The 19,408-nt window shown below is 39.2% G+C and overlaps 1 protein-coding gene across 28 annotated transcripts in view; it reads left to right on the forward strand.

Moving 5' to 3' along the window:
- The window catches only part of SNAP91 (synaptosome associated protein 91), a 67,315-nt gene that overhangs the window by 11,657 nt on the left and 36,250 nt on the right, over positions 1 to 19,408 (forward strand). For 20 of the 28 annotated variants that reach the window (XM_086461407.1, XM_086461412.1, XM_086461414.1 and 17 more), the window contains exons 2-8: positions 7,491 to 7,633; positions 8,717 to 8,792; positions 10,907 to 11,009; positions 12,364 to 12,457; positions 13,580 to 13,691; positions 15,127 to 15,233; positions 16,573 to 16,614. In XM_086461407.1, the coding sequence (XP_086317533.1) occupies positions 7,491 to 7,633; positions 8,717 to 8,792; positions 10,907 to 11,009; positions 12,364 to 12,457; positions 13,580 to 13,691; positions 15,127 to 15,233; positions 16,573 to 16,614 (677 nt within the window). The remainder of the gene's footprint in view (positions 1 to 7,490; positions 7,634 to 8,716; positions 8,793 to 10,906; positions 11,010 to 12,363; positions 12,458 to 13,579; positions 13,692 to 15,126; positions 15,234 to 16,572; positions 16,615 to 19,408) is intronic. The other 8 variants (XM_086461410.1, XM_086461413.1, XM_086461419.1 and 5 more) reach the window with 2 other exon arrangements.

Below are 19,408 nucleotides of genomic sequence, written 5' to 3' on the forward strand. Positions count from 1 at the left end.
CTGTCCTTCTAAGCAATAATCGTGCAACAATATGCCACCTTTAGACTTGTTCTGTTGTTTGCAGCAAGACCTAGGATGCAACAGAACTGTTGGTTTTGTGCTTGCATGGATGGAGAGAACAATTCTACCCTTTAGAGGAAATTGAATAAATGTATTGAAACCTTGGCAGAAGATTGGCTGGTGGCAGCAGTTTCATATTTCTTCTCTAAATTAATGAGTATTTTGGTTAAGGCTTCCAGGTTTGAACTGCTGAAGGAAATGGCTTGTAGAATGAGGTCTGAGATTTGCCACGCAGGATAGAAGTTCCTTTTTCATGCAAAGTTATTGGTCAAATGCTTAACACAAATGCTACCTGTAATGTTACTAGGGTTTTTTCCATGTCCATTCCTCCCCTAGAGTTTGGCATCTGAGATGCCATATTACAATAGGATGGGGAATAGCATTTTTTCATGACAGTTGCTTTTATATTTGAACATTATAACCATCTGTTGGTGTCCACCAAATGCAAATGGCATTTTGTATATCTTGAACAATTGAGAGCTGTGCAAAAAAGGTAGTACAATGTTCATTTGTGGCTCAGCTATTTGCAGTAAGTCAGTAAAATAGAGAAGTGGCACATTTAGCTCCAGAATTACTTGATGTTTCATATTGACGTAAGCAGAAGTGATCAATTCTTGTCTTTGAGCAGAAAAATACACATTGCTGTTGAGCTAGTTGTGGAGCAGGATTTGGGTGGAGAGGGGGTCTGGAACGGAGTCTGTGGGTGATAGGAAGGGATCATTAGAGCAGTGATTTCTCTTCTTTCCCCCAATTTGCTAAGCTTGTATTCTTGCCTGAGATAAATTCAAAGTGACTGAATTCTGTACAAATGAGGTTCAAGACTGAGCTTCTTATTGCTTTGGACAGGGGAAAGATTCCATGCCTAGTAACTATGGCTTTTCCTATAGCGACACTGCTTGAGGAAGCTGCAGTAGCTGTGGTTGGGAAGAAACTAGGCAGGATTTTTGACCATGGGGCCTTTTTCCCTTTGCTCAGTGGTCTGGCTTCATGTATGTGAGGCTAAAAAGCTGCTTTCCTTAGTATGTTTGTGCTAGGGAGTTTGTGTAGCCCATTTTCTGTGTGACAGCTCTATTGTTTGAGATACTTAATTCCTGAGTAAAATTGAAGCTTTTATTCTTCTGAATAGTTGGATCATGGGTGTCAGTAAGGTCTCGGACTTCATCCATAAAATATATTAATCACTAATTAATTAGCAGTCTTAAAGACCATACTTGAAACCCCAATGACTGCTGCTTGAACTTAAGCTTCTGCAGCTGGCTTGAATGTCATTCTTCAGTTGTACTGCTCTCAAGGAGAGAACTCCAATGTAAATACTAAAGGTAATGCACATTATTCTCCCCCAGAGGCAATGGAGCTATAAATTCTGGGAATTTTTCTTTTGAGTAAAAAGTATTTGTAGCTCACGGAACTTGAAGGAGTTGCTTTATGGCAAGAATTTTTAACTCTTGTGTAGTCACACTTTTTCCCATTATTAGTATTTAGGGAGACAGCTGCCTTGGTTACACCCTTTCAGATCCAGTAGAGGACCACCTGATGGTTGGCTTTTCTTTTCCCCTTTCCAAGAGAGCTGCACTTGAACCTCTCAGGAGGAAAAGCAATATGTATAAATCAATAAGGACTAAAAGGGACACAAATCAAATGTAACTTGTTTAAAACTGCTAATGAGCTGGGGTGGTTTTTTGCAGATGACTTAAAGCCAAATATCGTGCCTTGATTTGGTGGGGAAGGAGGGGTGCAAACTGTATGAAAGTGTATTGGAATAAAATCCCGCTATGTATATGGGTAGTAGATTTTCAGCTTTGTTTTCAAAATAAGTGGTGCGCTGTTGTATTTAAAATGGAGTAGTGTGATAATAAGACGTTTCTAAGGCTAATTAAACTCTCAGTTTGAGAAATTGGAGGAAGCTCCAAGAGAAATTTGCTGGTACTCAAAGTCTTCTTCCCTGTCTCTCTGCAGACTCTTCATGTGATTGATAGGGAAGAAGAAACTCTTTTTCTCTTCTGCAAAACACTTAATACTGTGGGTAGTATGAGTATGCCTATGAGTAGGCAGAGAGGAAGACATTGTATATAAAAGGTTGTCTTGGTGTGGGATGCAGCTGAGCGGTTCAAAGACTGACTGCCATGACCTCTCAGACTTCAGGGTCTGCAGCAGATATTTGTCCTTGCAAGAGTCTGAGATATGTTCGGGAAGAAGGTCTATGAGTAAGGCTGGAGAGAGGAGGTGGCAGTCCCCCTAGTTATTTGTAGTCACAAGGACTGTAGCTGCATTACTGGGAAAGTGTAGCACGTGGAGAGCATGTGCTCTGTGGAAGATTGTGTTTAGGTTTGTTGAGTTCGCGTAGGCATGAAAGTGCATAGGCAAGATCTGGAAGATGCTGGGCTTGGATAAAGGGTAGGCTTGCTGGGGTCAAGAGGAGATGTAGTAACTCAAGGCAGAGTTTTGGGGAGGAAGGAGGAGACAGCACGAATTGCTGCTCTGCTTGGGGAGGTTATTACAATCCGGATGATGATGCGTGTTTGTGGAGACGGGGCAAGCTGGAGGTGAAAAGAGTAGATGGTAAACCTTAACCCCACAAACAAGAGTTTGAAATTTATCTGTGGAATTTGCTTGCTAGTCAAAGCCAACAACATCAAAATCATCTAATGTTCTCATGAGCAGTTATAGTATAAGCAGGAACTGGTAACTTTGTTCTGCCTTTCAGTACTGTTTTGTGATCAGTCTTCCGTAGACCTGGAAGTTCAGCTCTTGCATTGGTTAGCACAATGATGTAGTACCTTCCTGATACAGTTCTGTGTCTTGCAAGGGAGAACTTGTACTGTTACTTGCCTATTTAACTTTTTTTGGTTGGGGCTTGTAAACTCTTCCTTTAAGCCACTTCTTTGTTCTTGAGTAGCCTGGATTTGTAACAATCCCGCATTTCCTTTTCTATACGTTCAAGGCATTATTTAAATATTTAAATAAAATTAAATATAAAAACTTAACAATTATTTAAATAAGTATATTTAAATATAAGCAAGGAAAAAACCCACACCTATTGTAGTGTTCCGACACAATAGTGAGGAAGGTCTGTAAGGGGGTTACTGTCAGTGAGATTTGGCAAAGTTTAGGAACTGAGTGTATGACACAGCTCAGATGCTGAGGCAGCTCGCATGTTAATTCAGCCTGGAATGACAGCTGCTCTTAAGTTGGCACCAATATCCCTCTGAACAGAGAGGTCTTGTGCTCTGCTGCTGTTTTTCTGCATACTGAAATATAAATTGTGAATAATTAACTCTGAACTGGGGAATCCCAGGTCTGTTCATTAAAGAACTGACTTTAAAAAAAAACAACACCAAAACCCCACAACAAACCAGGAAGAAAACCCTGCCCAGATCCAGAATACAACCTGAAAAGGTAAAGGAATAAGAGATTCTTTAAAATATTGTATAATCTCTCTGATTAAAAAATAAAAAAAAAAAAAAAAATCCCTAAACCAGGAACTAGTTTTTAATGAGACTGAAGAAATCTGAAATTCTGAAGACTTTGAAACTTTTTTGCTGTTCTGTTTTTTGCCCTATGAGTTTAACAAACACCAAAACTAGTCACATCTTTTACTGATCTCTTTAAAAGGTCATGAAGAGCTAAGGTGTCCTAATTTCAGTCTTCCTCACTGAACCCTCTACTGGTCTTCCTCAGTTTGTCAGGTTTGCCTTTTTTTAATGAAGGTGCTAATCAGACTCTACCTTTTTGCTTCTCTTCCCTAATTAAGTTGCGAATGTCTTAAGATGGGGTCAAAAAGTTGGCTAGTCAAAGCGTTTAAAGACTGGTGTTGAGATTTAAGTCATGGTGTCAAAGAATTTACAACCATTTTTTTTTTCCTGCGTGCATTGGTTTTGCATCTCAAAACTTAACTAGGAGAAGTATATCAAAGTCCAAATTATAATTTAAACAAGGATCTCTGTGCTGAATAAGTATTCAAAATAACAGATCCCAAAATGTGAAGAGAGGAAATAGGAGAAATCATGTACTGTGATTTGGCAATTATAATTTAGTCCCATAGAAAACAAATGGATTCAAATGAAGGGTGTATAGGTCTTCATTCTCCAGCTGTTTTATTTCTGTGAAAGCTGCGATGAAAGCACTTGCTGCTACTGCTGTACAATTCCTGATTTCTTACTCTGCTTGGAATTTGTATTCGAGCTCAATTTCTGTGTTTGGGGATTAGCTGTCAGTGTACTTGACATGGATGCCTGCAGAGCAGAAACTTCGTCAGGAAGGTACCTTTTAATCCTTGTTTGTCCTACTTGTGTGTACCCCAAATGGAATCGACTTTGTAAGCTTGCTTCATATGGCTTCTGACGGGCTGTTCTTCATCTGATACTTCTTAATATTAGCTATTTTGTATTAACACGTCCACCTGTGGCTTGCTTGAAAGACTGAACTTCGTGGTCTCTTTTGAAAACTAAGCTTCTGTTCCACCAGTCAATATCTGAATACATACCTTGAAAATGTGGTTTCTATATTTTATTTTTCTCTTGTATGCATTTTCTTTTTCCTTGTGCTTCTTCTTCCCTACCACACTGAAGACAAATTAATTTCACCAAGTCTTATTTTAAAGTTTAGCTTAGCCACCAAACCTTGCTGTTCAGAATTGGTTCAAGTTAACCATGCTTGTGAATTGCTCTAGACGCTGATGATTGCTGATTAAGCTAAGGCTCTATGGTATTGGGGAAAGAAACCTAGGAACTTTGGCATGACCTAATGTGAAACAGCACTGCAAGAATTAACCCCCCCGTCTCCTTTTTTCCCCCCCTCAGATGATGAGTAAAATCTTTGTGTGGTTTAATTCTTTTTTGTGCACTGAAATTAGTAGGCTTAAATTTAATCATACCTCTCCACTCAGCACACTATAATTACTCGTGTCCTAAAACACTCAGAGCTGCAGACTGAGATGCTGTACCCTCCAGCATTTTGGAGAGGAGGCAGAAATGACGGAGTGACTTTAGAAGCAGTGCTATGGCAGTGTATAGGAGTAGTGCCTTGTAGCCTCCGTTGCCAATATTGCTGTGGGTGGACTCCTCTGAGCTGTCATTATCTAACATCCACGGACAGAATACATGATTTATAGCACCCCTTTTCCATAGTGAGCTATGTACTGAAACTTCAGACTGAAAGCTTGCAAATTTGATGCATGTTTCCTTATGCTAAGGACAAATACTGTCATCAGCAGTAAAACCTCTGAACCGGGTAAATGGTGAGCAAGCCACTTGTGACTTGCTTCTAGGCTTTTACAAACCACTGTCTTCCATAATGCATTAATCAGCAGTACAGATTATTGGCCTCTTTGTGCAAGATCAAGGAGAATTGTTGGAGCTCTGTGAGCTTGAACTGCTGTCATTCAATAGCATGGCTTTACTACTGTAATACTTTGCAGAACTGCCTCCTTCAAGGGTAGTATTACTGAAGTTATAAAAGTTAACTTTACATTTCAGAAGGTGTTCTCCAAAAAAACCCAACACCCACAGCCAAAACAAAAATCACCACGACAATAAACATTTTAAAGTCAAGTTAGGTGAACAGATCACAGAATTTTTGTCTTCTGTCTCATTATGGAAAATTGTTCTACTGACCTGAAACTGAAGACAACTTGCAGCTTTTTGGCCATAGGAAAGACAATTTTAAACACAAGCACTGCAGTTTCCACAAGCTTCTGACTGAGCTGTAGATTTCTTGTATCTTAAATGAGTCTGTTTAACAGAAGTAAAAAACCTGTAAAAAACCACTTGCTGTCAATTAAAAAAATGTAAAATTTACTCAACTTCTGAATGCTTCTGGTACAGCAGTGTGGGTTTCTGAACATACCAGGTGGTTCTCAATAGCTGATGCGAGTCATCGTCTGTTTAGACAGACCTGTCCTCTGGACTTTTCCTGCCCTGCAGAGGCAGAATCAGTAGTTTCACAGCAGTCTGAACCTTGACTTTCCTTTCTTAGCAGCATTAATGCCCTCCATTATATGGGGTTGTGTTGGGGAGGGAAAGCAAGTCTGCAAAGTGGTGACCCTGCTGCCCAGGTGAACTGAACTCCTATAGAATGTTTACAGCAGACTCATGTAGTTTAGGTGTGCAAGGATCAGTCACGGAATAGCCTGTCTGCTTCTAGGGTAGAATAATCTGTAATCACTGAATGACATGAGTGGCTGGGTGAACATTTCCAGTCTGGTGGGGGGTGTGTAGGTGGGAAGAAATACATGGAAAAATCATTAACAACGATTACTGTCCTTGGGGAAAGTAAAAGATGAGTATTTTTATTAGTAACACAGATAATACTTAGTCTAGTAGTTAAACTTTTTAATTTTTAACTTTTTCTACTTAGGTCTTCAAACTTTAAGCCTCAGCCCTACAGTTAGGTCTGTATTCTCTGCTCTGTGTTCCATGAAGTTGTCTTCTGCAGTCTTGCTAGGGCTGTGTCTGGCATCGTATGGGTTTTGGTCAAGCAGTTGCAGCATGCAGGTTCCAACTGTGTCTCAAAAATAGGTAATAGCTTGTAGAAGGTCGTTATTGGCTGCTTAGTAAGAATCTGTAGGTAATACATGATGTAGTAAATCAAAGATCCTATCAGTAGATGTGGGATATAGATGCTAGGGGAAAGCTTGTTGCCGTACAGTTTGAGATGTAAGTACTTATCTTAATTTCATGTACACTCCTGTGCAAGTCTACAGTTTCCTAATGCACGTGACACAAAGCTGTATTTTGGAACAAAGCTTGTTCCCTAAGACAGTCTAATGTCTTATTTCTTCTGGGTAAGGTGCAGTTGCTTGCAGAAGACTACTATTCTTCAGTATGAACTAATGTCTATCCTTGCCCTCTTTCCTACTGTTGAAGAGGTCTTAATGCGTGCCTAAATGCACTCTTCTGATGTCTAGGTCTGTAGAGACTCTAGGAGGTATGCTGTAGCATGCTGATGGAACTCTAACCTCTGAGATGTCTAGAGTATCTGTTTCTGGTGATACCTCTTTTTGCTGATGTGACTGAGTTCAGTGTGCTTGATGTATTACCTGTAAGTGAAGAATTCAGTAATACTTATTCTTCTAACCTGGAGGTAATGAACTGCCACAATTAACTTAAATGTGCAAGCGGTAAAGTTATGTGATGTTGCACACCCTAACTTCATTTGGGATGAAGATGGAGAAAGGCTGGAACATAGCTGAGGACGGAATTGTTGGAAGGCTAGTACTGGGGGATGAAAGAGTCAGACCAGTGTTGCTGTCAGCATGTACGAATATAATCTCAGGTTTTGGGGTTTTGTTTTATTTCAATGTACAATGTAAGTACCAAACTTGCTGTTTGTCACAACCATGGCCTGCAGCCTGGTGGTCTGAGAGCTTGGCTACGCTCCAGACTCTCATCTCATTTGTAGCACCTAACACCTTCCTTTTCTCTCTCTTACAGACTTGATCCAAGCAACTAATGAAACAAATGTGAATATTCCTCAGATGGCTGATACGCTTTTTGAACGAGCAACAAATAGTAGCTGGGTGGTTGTATTCAAAGCCTTAGTTACCACACATCATCTAATGGTTCATGGCAATGAGGTAAGTGTGATCAGCTTTCTCTTGAGACTGCACTGGCACTGAGCAGACTCCAAGCCAAAAAAATTAGTAGTGCAAAGGCATCTCTTCTGAACCAGTAAGGACCTGAGAACAAAGGGCAAGAATGGCTCTTGATGAGACGCAAACTTACCTTTAACAACATAGTTGGAGGCATGCCAGTCATGTCTCTTCATTTACAAAACTGTTGCATAAGAGCAATCAGCAGCCTGTTCCAGGATGTTGACAATTTATGTGCGCTCTGAAAACAGCTACGCAGTATTAAAGGCTACCTGGGACTTCTTGTCTGTAGCCAAAGTTGATGTTCTGGCACATGTATAATGCTGTCCAAATAGCTGCCTTCTCTGGATGAGTGTTAAAATCTTCCTAGAGCTCTAAATTCAACTTGATAGCCTTTTGGATTGCGTTTTCCTTGCCCTTGCTTTTTATTGACCTGTATAGACTGGTATGTCTGTTTAAAAACAAAAAGCATACTTAAAGAGCTTTAGTATGACTGCGAAACAATTCCTCCCTGGCTGTATATAAAGTGTTTTCATGCAATGAACTTTTCTAGTGTCACAGTGTAAATTTTTACTCCTGTCCTGTTTTTCCATTCTAAGTTTTGGCTGATATTCCTATTTGCTTTCTGTAACTGTTTCAGGCTGTTAGTCCATGTACTTGATGTGGGGCCTGCCTGTTTTTAAAACAGGCCCTCAACTTGGCTGAAACTGGGGGCTGCTGGATTGAAAAGTCTGGGACTAGCCTGGATGTGCTGCTTTGTAAGCAGATAAATCTCGTGCTTCCTCAGATCTCTTTGAGAATTAAGCATTTTTATTGCTTCTTCCACAATCTGGTTTGTATTTTGCACAGAATCTATTTTTTGTGTATACAGTAGGATATTTAGTAGAAAGTCAGGCTAAATGTAATTAATCTGAATGGATGAAAAAAGTTTTGAGGAAGGTATTGCAGGCTAAGACAAAAATCTGGGTTTTCAGTTATGTGTGCTGGAACTAGACTGGTAATCTTCCTGCTAGGAGGTACAAAGCCTTCAGATACGGACTGTGATAAGAAAATAACTTTATTTTGCAGAGATTTATTCAGTACCTGGCATCTAGAAACACATTGTTCAATCTCAGCAATTTTCTGGACAAAAGTGGATCTCATGGTAAGCCTACTCATATTTATAATCTTAATAAGATTCTGAATATCAAAGAATCATAGAATGGTTTGGGTTGGAAGGGACCTTAAAGATCATCCAGTTCCAGCCCTCCTGCCATGGCAGGGACACCTCCCACTAGACCAGGTGGCTCAAGGCTCCATCCAACCTGGCCTCGAACACTTCCAGGGATGGAGCATCCGCAACTTCCTTAGGCAACCTGTTCCAGTGTCTCACCACCTTCAGGGTGAAGAACTTCCTCCTTGTACCTAGTCTAAACCTGCCCTCTCCCAGCTTCCAACCGTTACCCCTCATCCTGTCACTGCAGGCCCTTGTAAAAAGTCCCTCCCTGTCCTTCCTGTAGCCCCCCTTCAGATATACAATAACATACTATTGTTAATTTGCTGCTTCATTCATAAGATGTAAATAATATAAAAAGGCTCCAGTAGCATGTTTTTATAAGTATTTTATGAATACAGGAGCTCAAGTGAGCTGCTGGACAACTTCAATACAATGTTTGTCAGTTCCTGGAAAATTTTTAACTCAAAAGATGGAACTGTACAACTCTCTTAGAAAGTGCTGGTTGAAATCAGGACCGGGTCAGCTAGCTCCTTGACTGTTATGGGAGTTAAGGATGAAATGGATAACTTTCCATTTAGTTTTTTGGTTTTTACTCAGTCTTAACTGGTAATTTGGTTGCTTGGAGACACAGTGCTTTTTAGGGATTGTCTATTAAGTGTTTAATTGTTGGGGAGGAGGCACCAAAAGAACTAGCTGGTTTTGATTTGAGTAGTGAATTTAGAAGAGTCTAGGCAGAAATTAAGGACTTCTCTCAAGCTTATAAAGTTTGCTTTTCTACTTTGACTCTGGAAGTTTTCCTGTTCCCTCACTTAAGAGGAAAAGCTTATTTCATGATACCTCTGTTAGAGAAGAGAGAATTCTGCAGCTGTCAGAATATTTGTAGACTGTATGCAGAATACAGGAATGCTACAATAATGGGCAAGATCGAAGCAATGCCATGTTACCTCGTCTCTGTATGGAGATGTGACACCAAGACTTGAGTATCTTAGAAATGGTGACACAAGTCAGGAACAAAGCCAAACAAATATTAAAACTGTGTTTGTCTAAGCAAAACATGCTATGGATGTTCAAAGATACTGGTATTTGGCAACAATGAATTCTGTTAAATACATGCTTTTGTGTTCTTTGCCACTTTCTTTAAACAAACTTAAATTGCTATTTCGTAGATAATACAACAATGTGTCATAGATGATGAGGCATCAGAGTTGGTAGTGTTAAGCCTGAGTTGGCAGAGATACTTAATGTTGAGAGATATTAAGGAAAAATACAGTCAATGACTAAGTTGAGGAGTGTGGATTTTAACAAAAGTAGCAAAAAGGGACTTGTATTGAAGAGGAGGATGACTTGCCATCTGCACACATTTCTGTAGCTTAAAGGAAGAAACTTTGTAAGACACACCTGAAGGATAGACTGTAACGCTAATTGTTCAGAAGTCTAATAGGCTTGAAGGTCACTGGGGTTTGAGGCTGCTTGTACAGTATCATGTGCCTTGAAGATCTCTGATGTACCACTTCAAAGAAGGCACTAATGTCTGTGAATGTCATCGTAATGTCTTTGTTCTGGTAAACCTAGTCAGGGGAATTTTGAAGGTCCATGTAAGAGCTGGAGTGATTGACATATGTAAAATAGCACGAGTGTTTGAAATTGATCTTTATCCTGGACATCATGTACCAGTTAAGTATAAACTTTTTGTTAAACTGGCATTTTTTCCCATTAGTAGAGGGGTAACTAATATTGCCATTAAGTAATGTTACCACATAACTGTGTAGGAGCCACTAGCAGTTTCCCCACAAACCATGTCACTGATGCATTGGATGAATGTGTTGGAAGCTGAGGATAGCGGTAAATTGTTTTGGTGCAGCACTACTGCTTTTTCTTGAGAAGATGGAAGATGTCTTGTGATGCTTGTTCTGTATGTGGAGTTGTATAGTGCAACAGAGATCACATAACCTTAGGATCTATTGACCATATATTATCGTTTACTAAAGTACCTCCAAACAGGCATGAAAATGAAGTGTAAAACATGTAACTGTTTTTTGCAGGTTATGACATGTCCACCTTTATAAGGCGTTATAGTAGGTACTTGAATGAAAAAGCATTTTCCTACAGACAAATGGCATTTGACTTTGCAAGAGTGAAGAAAGGGTAAGCAAATTGTAGATATGTAAAATGATAGGGTTGCCTGACCCATGAAAATCTTGTTTGTAGAATTACTCTTAATTTTATTGTCTCAGGGACTTCATTCTTATGTTCTTTATTTGGCCACAATGAAAGATTAAAATGGTTGGATTTCTTAAGTATTTATAATTGGTTAAAAATTGCACAAGGAGGAAAGGAAAAACTGTGGGTAGTAAGGCAAATACTGAAGACTAAAGTAAGGTGCCTTGCAGAACTGGAAGCTTTTACTGCTACGTGTTAAATCTGACTCTTATTAAATTGTGTTGCAGCGAGACTGTGTTTAGGATTTGGAGAAGGAAATGCTCTGAAACTATATTTAGGATATTTCTTACACTCCAGACACTTTCTTACAGAAAGATGACTGATTACAAAGGAAACCTGAAGTGAACACCTGAAGTTCTTAGGAGGCAATGAGCGAACAGTTATAAACTGTTCCTGGAAAGGCTTTCTATGCATGTTATTTCTGGTGCTCAAAACAAGGTGCTGCCTAGCAGTATAGCATAAAATAAGTAAGAATAGTGGTATGCAATTCCAGAGAGGAGTTGCTATACCTGTCCGCGTCCAGAATGGGGCAATACATAGTGGTTGTGCTGATCTGTGATATTCAGAGATAAAAATGGGTGTGCATGAAGACTGCTATACGACCATGGGCTGCAATTAAGGAACGCTAAACATCCATGACTGCTGTGTGATCCTATTGGAGTAATAGTTCAGGACTGATAAGGCAGGTCAAAGTCAATGGAAGTGTTAAGAAGGAGAATGGAATCAGTTAGTACCCAGGAATACTGAGGAAAGTGTCCTAGGGTAAGAAACTCTAAGCAAAGATTGCCCTGATTTAAATTGTCACTGAATTGACGTGCATATATTGTTGCACGTGATGGGGAAAAACCCCAGCAATCTATGGAGGTGTTTTGTCTTCAGTGACCATGGACACGTCATTAAAAAGGACTCTTAGCAATGAGTTGTCTTTAGTTACTCAAACAAAAAGTTAATGCACAAAGACTATCAGTTCTCAAAGTACTTCTTTGACAGTATTTCCTGTCAAGTTATTTAAACTGTCAGTGTCCTCTTTCCATAAAGAGATCAATCTCTTGCATTCATCACTCTTAATACAAAACCCTTCTTCACCTGCTGTCAGGGAGGGTGGCTGGATGAAGTATTTTCCATGACAGCTCCTGTGGTGTTGTGGGAAGCGGGAGAATCAGATAGTGCTCCAACTGTTTGAAATGGATTATAGCAGTTTTAAGCTTAAATTTAGACAACAGATCAGTTTGGGGAGAGAGGAAACACCATGGCTTCTAATCTGTGTTCTCTCTTGCAGGGCTGATGGTGTAATGAGAACAATGGCTCCTGAAAAGCTTCTAAAGAGTATGCCAATATTGCAGGAACAAATTGATGCACTACTTGAATTTGATGTATGTATTGAAGGTGACCCAGAATTAAGACTAGGCAGTGACTTATAAATGCTGCATTGTAATTAAAACATTTCACCTTGTAGGTAATGCTTTACTGATTATCACGTTTTGTGGACAAAAGATCCCCTTTTCCATAGCCTGCTGAGGTAGTGAGGTGAAGGATGGCCCTTTCCTATGTGTACAAAATGTGCAGATTCTACTTTTTTTTTTTGTGTAGAGAGGGTAGGGGAACAGCATGGGAAATGAGAGCTCTTGAGGAATGTGGACTTGGAGCTGGGAGATTCATCAGTGAGTGGAAGAAATGGACAAAGCAAGGAGACTGAAGAATTGTTTTTCTGTCTCTTGTCATTCTTATTTGGGGGAGAGAAAAAGCCATTTAAAATATCACATGTATATTGTCTGGCCTCCTCAATACTTTCATCAGGTTTTCAACTGTAAAATGGGTTGGATAAACTTTAAGCTAGACCATTCGTAGAAATAAGTGTCTACAATATATTTATGATGTAATAAGGTTATGAATGTTGGTGGGATTATTTATCTGCCTTAAGGATAAAAGCAGGAGTCAGTTGTTGTAGGAGGTACAGTGTAACATTGTAAAGAGATCTTTGAAGGAATCCACCTTGAAGTTCTGTTCTTGGTGGGCAGAAAGACATGCTCGCAGACGGAAGGCAGGGATCTTTTAATAAATAAGCATTTATTTTCTGCCCAACTTAATGTGAGAACTGGAAGGATCTTGACATCTTTAGCCCCACTGTATTACCTATAGACTACTAAGGTTTTGTTCAGCTCTGCTGTGAGCTGACATCTTTTGTCCAGTTTCATTAAAACTTTGTTAATAGCATCTCTGCCTTCCCCCTCTTTGGGATAGGTGGATGAGTCAAGACTAAGATGTTTACTGTTGATGGGGATACTCCTCTGCTGTAGTGGATTGTTTTGGAGTTGTGAAAAAAAACAGTGCTTGATCTGCTAACTGAAACAGAAACAGCTTTTGCTTGGTTTCTTTGTGTGAAAGCTTGTATTCAGTGCTTGATTCTGTCTATAACAGCGTCAGATACCTGGTGCAAGCTAAAACTTGATTGCATTCAATACATCTATTGTAAATAACTGGTATTTTATTTGTAGGTTCATCCAAATGAGCTGACAAATGGTGTCATAAATGCTGCGTTCATGCTTCTCTTTAAAGATCTTATCAAACTTTTTGCTTGCTACAATGATGGGGTTATTAACTTACTAGGTAAGTAACCTGGTGTCTGTATCTCACATACCATGAGCAACTGAAAAATTAGTTTCAGATCTGCTTCAGTGTTCTGTTTTTTTTTGTTTTTACTTAAATTTCTTTAAAACTTAATACATTTTTCTTGACTATTCTGTTCTGAAGTGAGAGAACACTTTAAGCCATAACCGCTTACATTAGTGTTCATCTGAGACTGGATTTTCATATGCCCTTAAAATTGTGCAGAAGTCTACTTAAAGATGGTGAGATTTGTGTGCCTAAAGAAATGTACAGTGCTGTGTGAGCTCCCGTAATATGTCCTGCAAGGTTAGAAAAGCAACTTTTGCTATTTGATTGCATTTTTAAGATGCCCAGGTTCTTCTCTTATATATGCTATGTGATAGCCTTATATGAAGTAATACACTCCTGAATAACATTCCTGATCTGTCTGAAAGCATGACTGGCAAAGCTGGATCTCCTCCAGAACCCTACCTACTGTCAGCCTACAAAGTCTATAGGAGGCTGTGAACGCATTCTGAAGCTCAGGCAGCTTGGCATGATCACCAGCATAACACACGTTAACCTGTCCCTGCAAAAGTCTTTGTTATGAAGTCTAAAACCAAGAGCTGCCCTAAACTGCAGGAAACATAACTGACCCTGTAGAAAATGAGCTTCAGCTATCCAAACTTGTGAGCACTTCAGCTGGTCTATACAGACAGCTGAAAAATGAGATTGCTTGGCCAGCATGACTGACGTAAAATTCTGCCTACAACTAGAATGGGAAGAAACAGAGAGGTTACAGAAACTGAACAGGCAAAATATGTTCCTGAGCTGTGAAGCTCAAACAATTTTTTTTTTTTTGTATTCATGTTGCAATGCTTTCTGGTGGTTTCATAAAAGTCCCAGGTGTTTTAACTGAAACGATAGGCATGGGAAGCTTATGGAGCAGATGCAAATGTGTTAGATATTGAGATTTTGCTGTCTACTGCTACTTAAAAGTGTAAGTTCAGGTTGAAATATGTGACAGTTGTGCTTGATAATGGACACAAACCAACTTTAGAGACCTACTCAAGTGGAAAAAGTACTATTCCTTGGAGTGAAGACAACTTGGGAGAGGACATTAATATATAGGTATCCTTAATTACTTTGAATTTTAAGTTTGGTAGCTACTTCACCTGCTTACTTTTTATCTTTAAAAAACTGGTTTACATCACACACAATGCTATGTCCAGTTGGGGTGCAATTTTCTGGTCTGTATAATTGTTTAGCAGCTCAGCAAGCCCAGCTTCTTAATTCTACTAAGGACTAAAAATGCCACTAGATTAGTGTCCGAGTAGGAAAATGTTAATGGAGTGCAATATTCTTGAAACGGGATTTTCCTGGAAACTGGAGTTGCTGATGAATGGAGACCTAATGTAAGATATCTTAACTGAAATTTGCCAAATTATTTCTCTAGAGAAATTTTTTGAAATGAAAAAGGGACAATGTAAAGATGCTCTTGAAATCTACAAACGGTTTCTTACTCGAATGACCAGAGTATCAGAGTTTCTTAAAGTTGCAGAGGTAAGTGACTTCCAGTGTTCTGGAGTCTGGCACTTAAGTATGTTGTGAATTTTTTAGCACCGATGTAGAGTATTAATTGCACTTGTTAAACATCTGACTCGCTGTGTGTAAATGTGAGGCAGTATGGAAGTTCCTGGATCTGCTTGTTCAGCACTTCTTGAAGTCATTAAGCCCTGCTTAGGACTTCCACATGTCTCTACTGTGCAGCTAACCTCAGCTTTCCTGGTAATGTAACAGTTGACGTGATTTCAAGCATATCAATGTTTCTTGGAAATGCTGTAATAAATGCATGCTTCTAGGACAGGGTTGAACATCAGAGAAAGATATAGCAATTAGGAATAAAAGCATAATGATTTTTTTAAGTCTTTGCAGCCAACTGTGAGTTAGCTGGGATGTGAGATTTTTCTGGTTTTGATCCTTATTATCATCCTTTTATGTGGATAATACAAATATTACATGGTTAATTAACTCTTTTGCTGGGCTCTCATTTGTGGTAGCTGGCTCCTTGGCACAAGATACACATTTTCCATGTTTCATGCTTCATTATAGTGGACAGCAGTAATGAGCTGAATAAAAAGCTTTTTCTTTGCTAGTTTAACTTAACTGTTTATGAAGGATCCTGCAAGACTCCCGAATGGCATGTAATGTCTGATATGAATGTTGAACTTGAGGCAGTAGAGTGCTTTATACCCCCTATAGGTCACATTTGCAGGACATGGATTATAGTGACTATACTTCAGGATTACTAGGTGCAGTGGAGATGCTTCTTCTGCAAAAGCTGAACCAACAGGCACTTTGGAGAGCCATAGTGAAGCAACAGGACAACTAATAGAAGACTGCAGACTTAGACCTCATCTTGCTGTACTTGAAATGCTAGGAGAGAAGGGTGGAACAGCAAAGTGACTTGAGCTTTAGCACTTTTTTCAGTGATGCCTTCTAGAGTTTGCTCACTGGTTGAATTTCAGAGAACTTCATTACGATAGCCAAGTATCTGGATAGTATATGTTCACTAATGCTGTCCTCTGAGACAACAGGGTATGACCAGAAAGCCTTGCCTGACTTGCAGTATGGAGTATGAACTTTACCTGAGTGGAATTGAACTCACCTTTTCTTTTTTAATGGATATTTAATTTGGAAAAAAAAACAAACCACCAACAAACTGCTACAGGTTGTTGAAGGTAGCTACTGTAAAGATGGGCATCTACCCTGGCTAACTTTGTAGTCTTTTTCTAGAGATAATGTGCATTATATGTTGTAGAGCGTACCACACTTCTAGTCAAAATTAGTGCCTGCTGCAGTAGAATAATGCGCTTACCTGTTACCTCTTTTATATCCACAGCAAGTTGGAATTGACAAAGGTGATATCCCTGATCTTACACAGGTAAGCTTCTCTTGTAGTCGTTTTGGATCTGTGTAATAACTAAAAGTTCTGTAATTAGGAAGCACACCAAGAGTGTAAATGTTGGTAGGAAATCATACCACCTAACATTTTAAAGCCCTCCCATTTTAAAGAACTGCCCAAAGCTATTTTTGAAGACTGATATAACTAACATAATGTATTTCACAATGATTTACAACCTATAGTTGAAGGGTAAACCGTTTCGCTCTTTCCTTGCTAAAGGACAGATTTTTCACAGGTTGTAGCTCAAGTTCATTTTTGGTGACACACTGCGTAGAGATTGTGGTGTGACTTGCTTCATAATCTCTCCCTGACACAGTCTTGGTCCAGAGATAAAGTTCAGAGAAGCAGCAGCACTACTGTCTTGGTCTGTGTACGGTGAACTTCAAGTTTAAATGCAGAAGTTATGATTTGATTGCTGAGCTTCTCTATAAGTGTGCATCCAAACTTTTAACATCAAAATTCATTTATGCTTTGGCTACTTAAATTCTATTGTGCTAGTCCATTTTCAATACCACTTGCAAGTTGGCCTGGGTTTCTGTCTTTGTCTAATGTGGAAAGGATATTTACTTGGAGGAAGAGGTCCATGCTGAAGAGGTCACTCATGGCAGTTTTGATGCTGGTAAAACTGGAATAGAGGAGCAGCCCAAACTGCTTAACACTTGTAAATCCTAAGTGTTCATATCCTGTGAATGTGTAGTTTTTGAAAGCCTGGTTTAAATCAGCATCAGAATAGTGGTTCTTTTGGTTAAAAAGCCAGTTAAAAATTCTGAAAGCGAGACATGATGTGAAGGTGGAGCATTTTAATCTTTATGGGTTTCAGATGCTACAGGGATATTGAGTCTGGCCACTCTTTCACCAGAGAATAGCTTAGACTTCTAGCAGGCTGTGGAATACCAAAGCCAATTCTGAAATAGCTGAAGTAGTATGTTCACCTAACTCTGTACCTCAGGGGCTCTTTTTTAACAAGGTCCAGTCAGTCATGAACTAAGTTCTTGAACCAGAAGAACTCTCCGTAAGCTCAGTTAATAAAATATGCTTTATAAATTCCTTTTTATCTGCTTCTGCTTGTGTTGCATCGGCCTGCTGGAAGGGCTGCCTGCTGGGACGGCACAAGCCCTGTTCTGCATCATCAGTCAGTGCTGCACTTGCTCAGTGGCACCTTAGTAACTGCCACCAGTAGGTCCCTTCCACCTCATTAACCAACAATTTAAAATATAGTAGAATAGTTGCTTTGGAAGGAAGGTATCTACAACAATCATACGATCCAACTGCCTGACCGCTTTGGTGGTCTTCTCAAGTAGTCACTTGCAGCTGTGTTGTCCCAAGACTGCTTGGGACTCACTTGCTTAAGGCTAATCTGCAACAAGCTGTAGATTGTATGTAAGACCTAGGCAGTGTATTTCAGGGAGAAATAAATAAAAGGTGAATAATAAAACTGATTTTCAGCTAATAAATAATATATAATTGTATATGGTCTCAATGGTATACCTAAATTCCTAAAGCAAGCAAGCCATGACAATAGTCAGTAATATTACGCCAGAAGTTGTTTGTGTTGACACTTGATGTGTGTATATACTCTGTAAATCCAAACAAGTGGTCACAGTACTCAAATGCAAGTTGATAGCAGTCATCTTTGGACTTTTTAGTTTGGCTCCAAGGTTTTGGAGGCTGAGGAGGCATCTTGGCAGCTAAAGAGCTTGGCTCATTTTTATTTATTAGTAGTTCTTAAAGTATGGCAGTCTTTCCCCAGATAGGTAGTAGGGAACCCATATCTAAGGTTCCACCGCCATGCTGACTGATAGATTAGTCCAATGGTGAAGCAGTATCTAGAAGAAATTAAGCAAACTTTAGTGTTGCAAATTGGATACCAGGCAATATTTAAGTTCCAAATTGTTGCATCAGGGTAGAAACTTTCCGAAGCTTCCTTGGAATTCAGTTGGTAGATGATTTTCATATTACCTTGTTGGCTTTTAAGAAACCTGTGAATAATATATTGGAAAGCTGTTTAAAGTGTGTAGAGGTAACTTGTAACAGGAAATAATGGATTTTTTTTTTGAAACATAGCTTTCTGCTTACATGTGTAAGTAGGCACAACTTGTATCTTATAGCATAGCCTTTTTGAATACATAGAAGTCTTTTTTTTGGTTGTTTTATTTTTAATCAACTGAGAGCCGTTGCTCATTGCTGCTGAAGAGTTCTTGTAACTAAGTCACTTGTGTTTAACTGAATTCTTTCTTGTGCTCAAATTAGTTGAAAATGAATAAATATGCCTATAAAAGCAGCAATGGTTAAGATATTTCTGCATTGCATATATGGGATATATTTAAACTCAAGCCATCATTTAAGGATTTTTTGAGTATTTTAAGCTTCGGTGTGTGTAGGATTACCTTAGTTCTCAGTTTAAATTATAAAATTAATATGCAGACACTGTAAGTACACTTAGCTGTGCATTGGTACTAGCAGGTACTAAGCATTCTGTAACATCTCGTTTAGCCAGCAAGATGGTTTTCAGCATACTGTACATAGAAGCAGTGGATAGTCTGTTTTGAAGCATTGCAGCTGACTTTTTTGATGCATATGTATACCCTGGAATTAAAGACATTATTTATGAAAAACACTGTAGGTATTGCTGTCAGGAATTATGGTTGATTTGAAAGAGACTGATAAAGAGAATTCCCCGTTTAAAGACTGTACCACTGATGAACCGGTAACCCTGATGAAATACTTGAATATGCTATTGTATCTCTCAAGGGTTTCCTCCTTGCTTGTTGAT

The sequence above is a fragment of the Leptosomus discolor genome, chromosome 2 (assembly GCF_034619465.1).
Source record: "Leptosomus discolor isolate bLepDis1 chromosome 2, bLepDis1.hap2, whole genome shotgun sequence".
In the NCBI taxonomy this organism is placed as follows: Eukaryota; Metazoa; Chordata; class Aves; order Leptosomiformes; family Leptosomidae; genus Leptosomus; species Leptosomus discolor.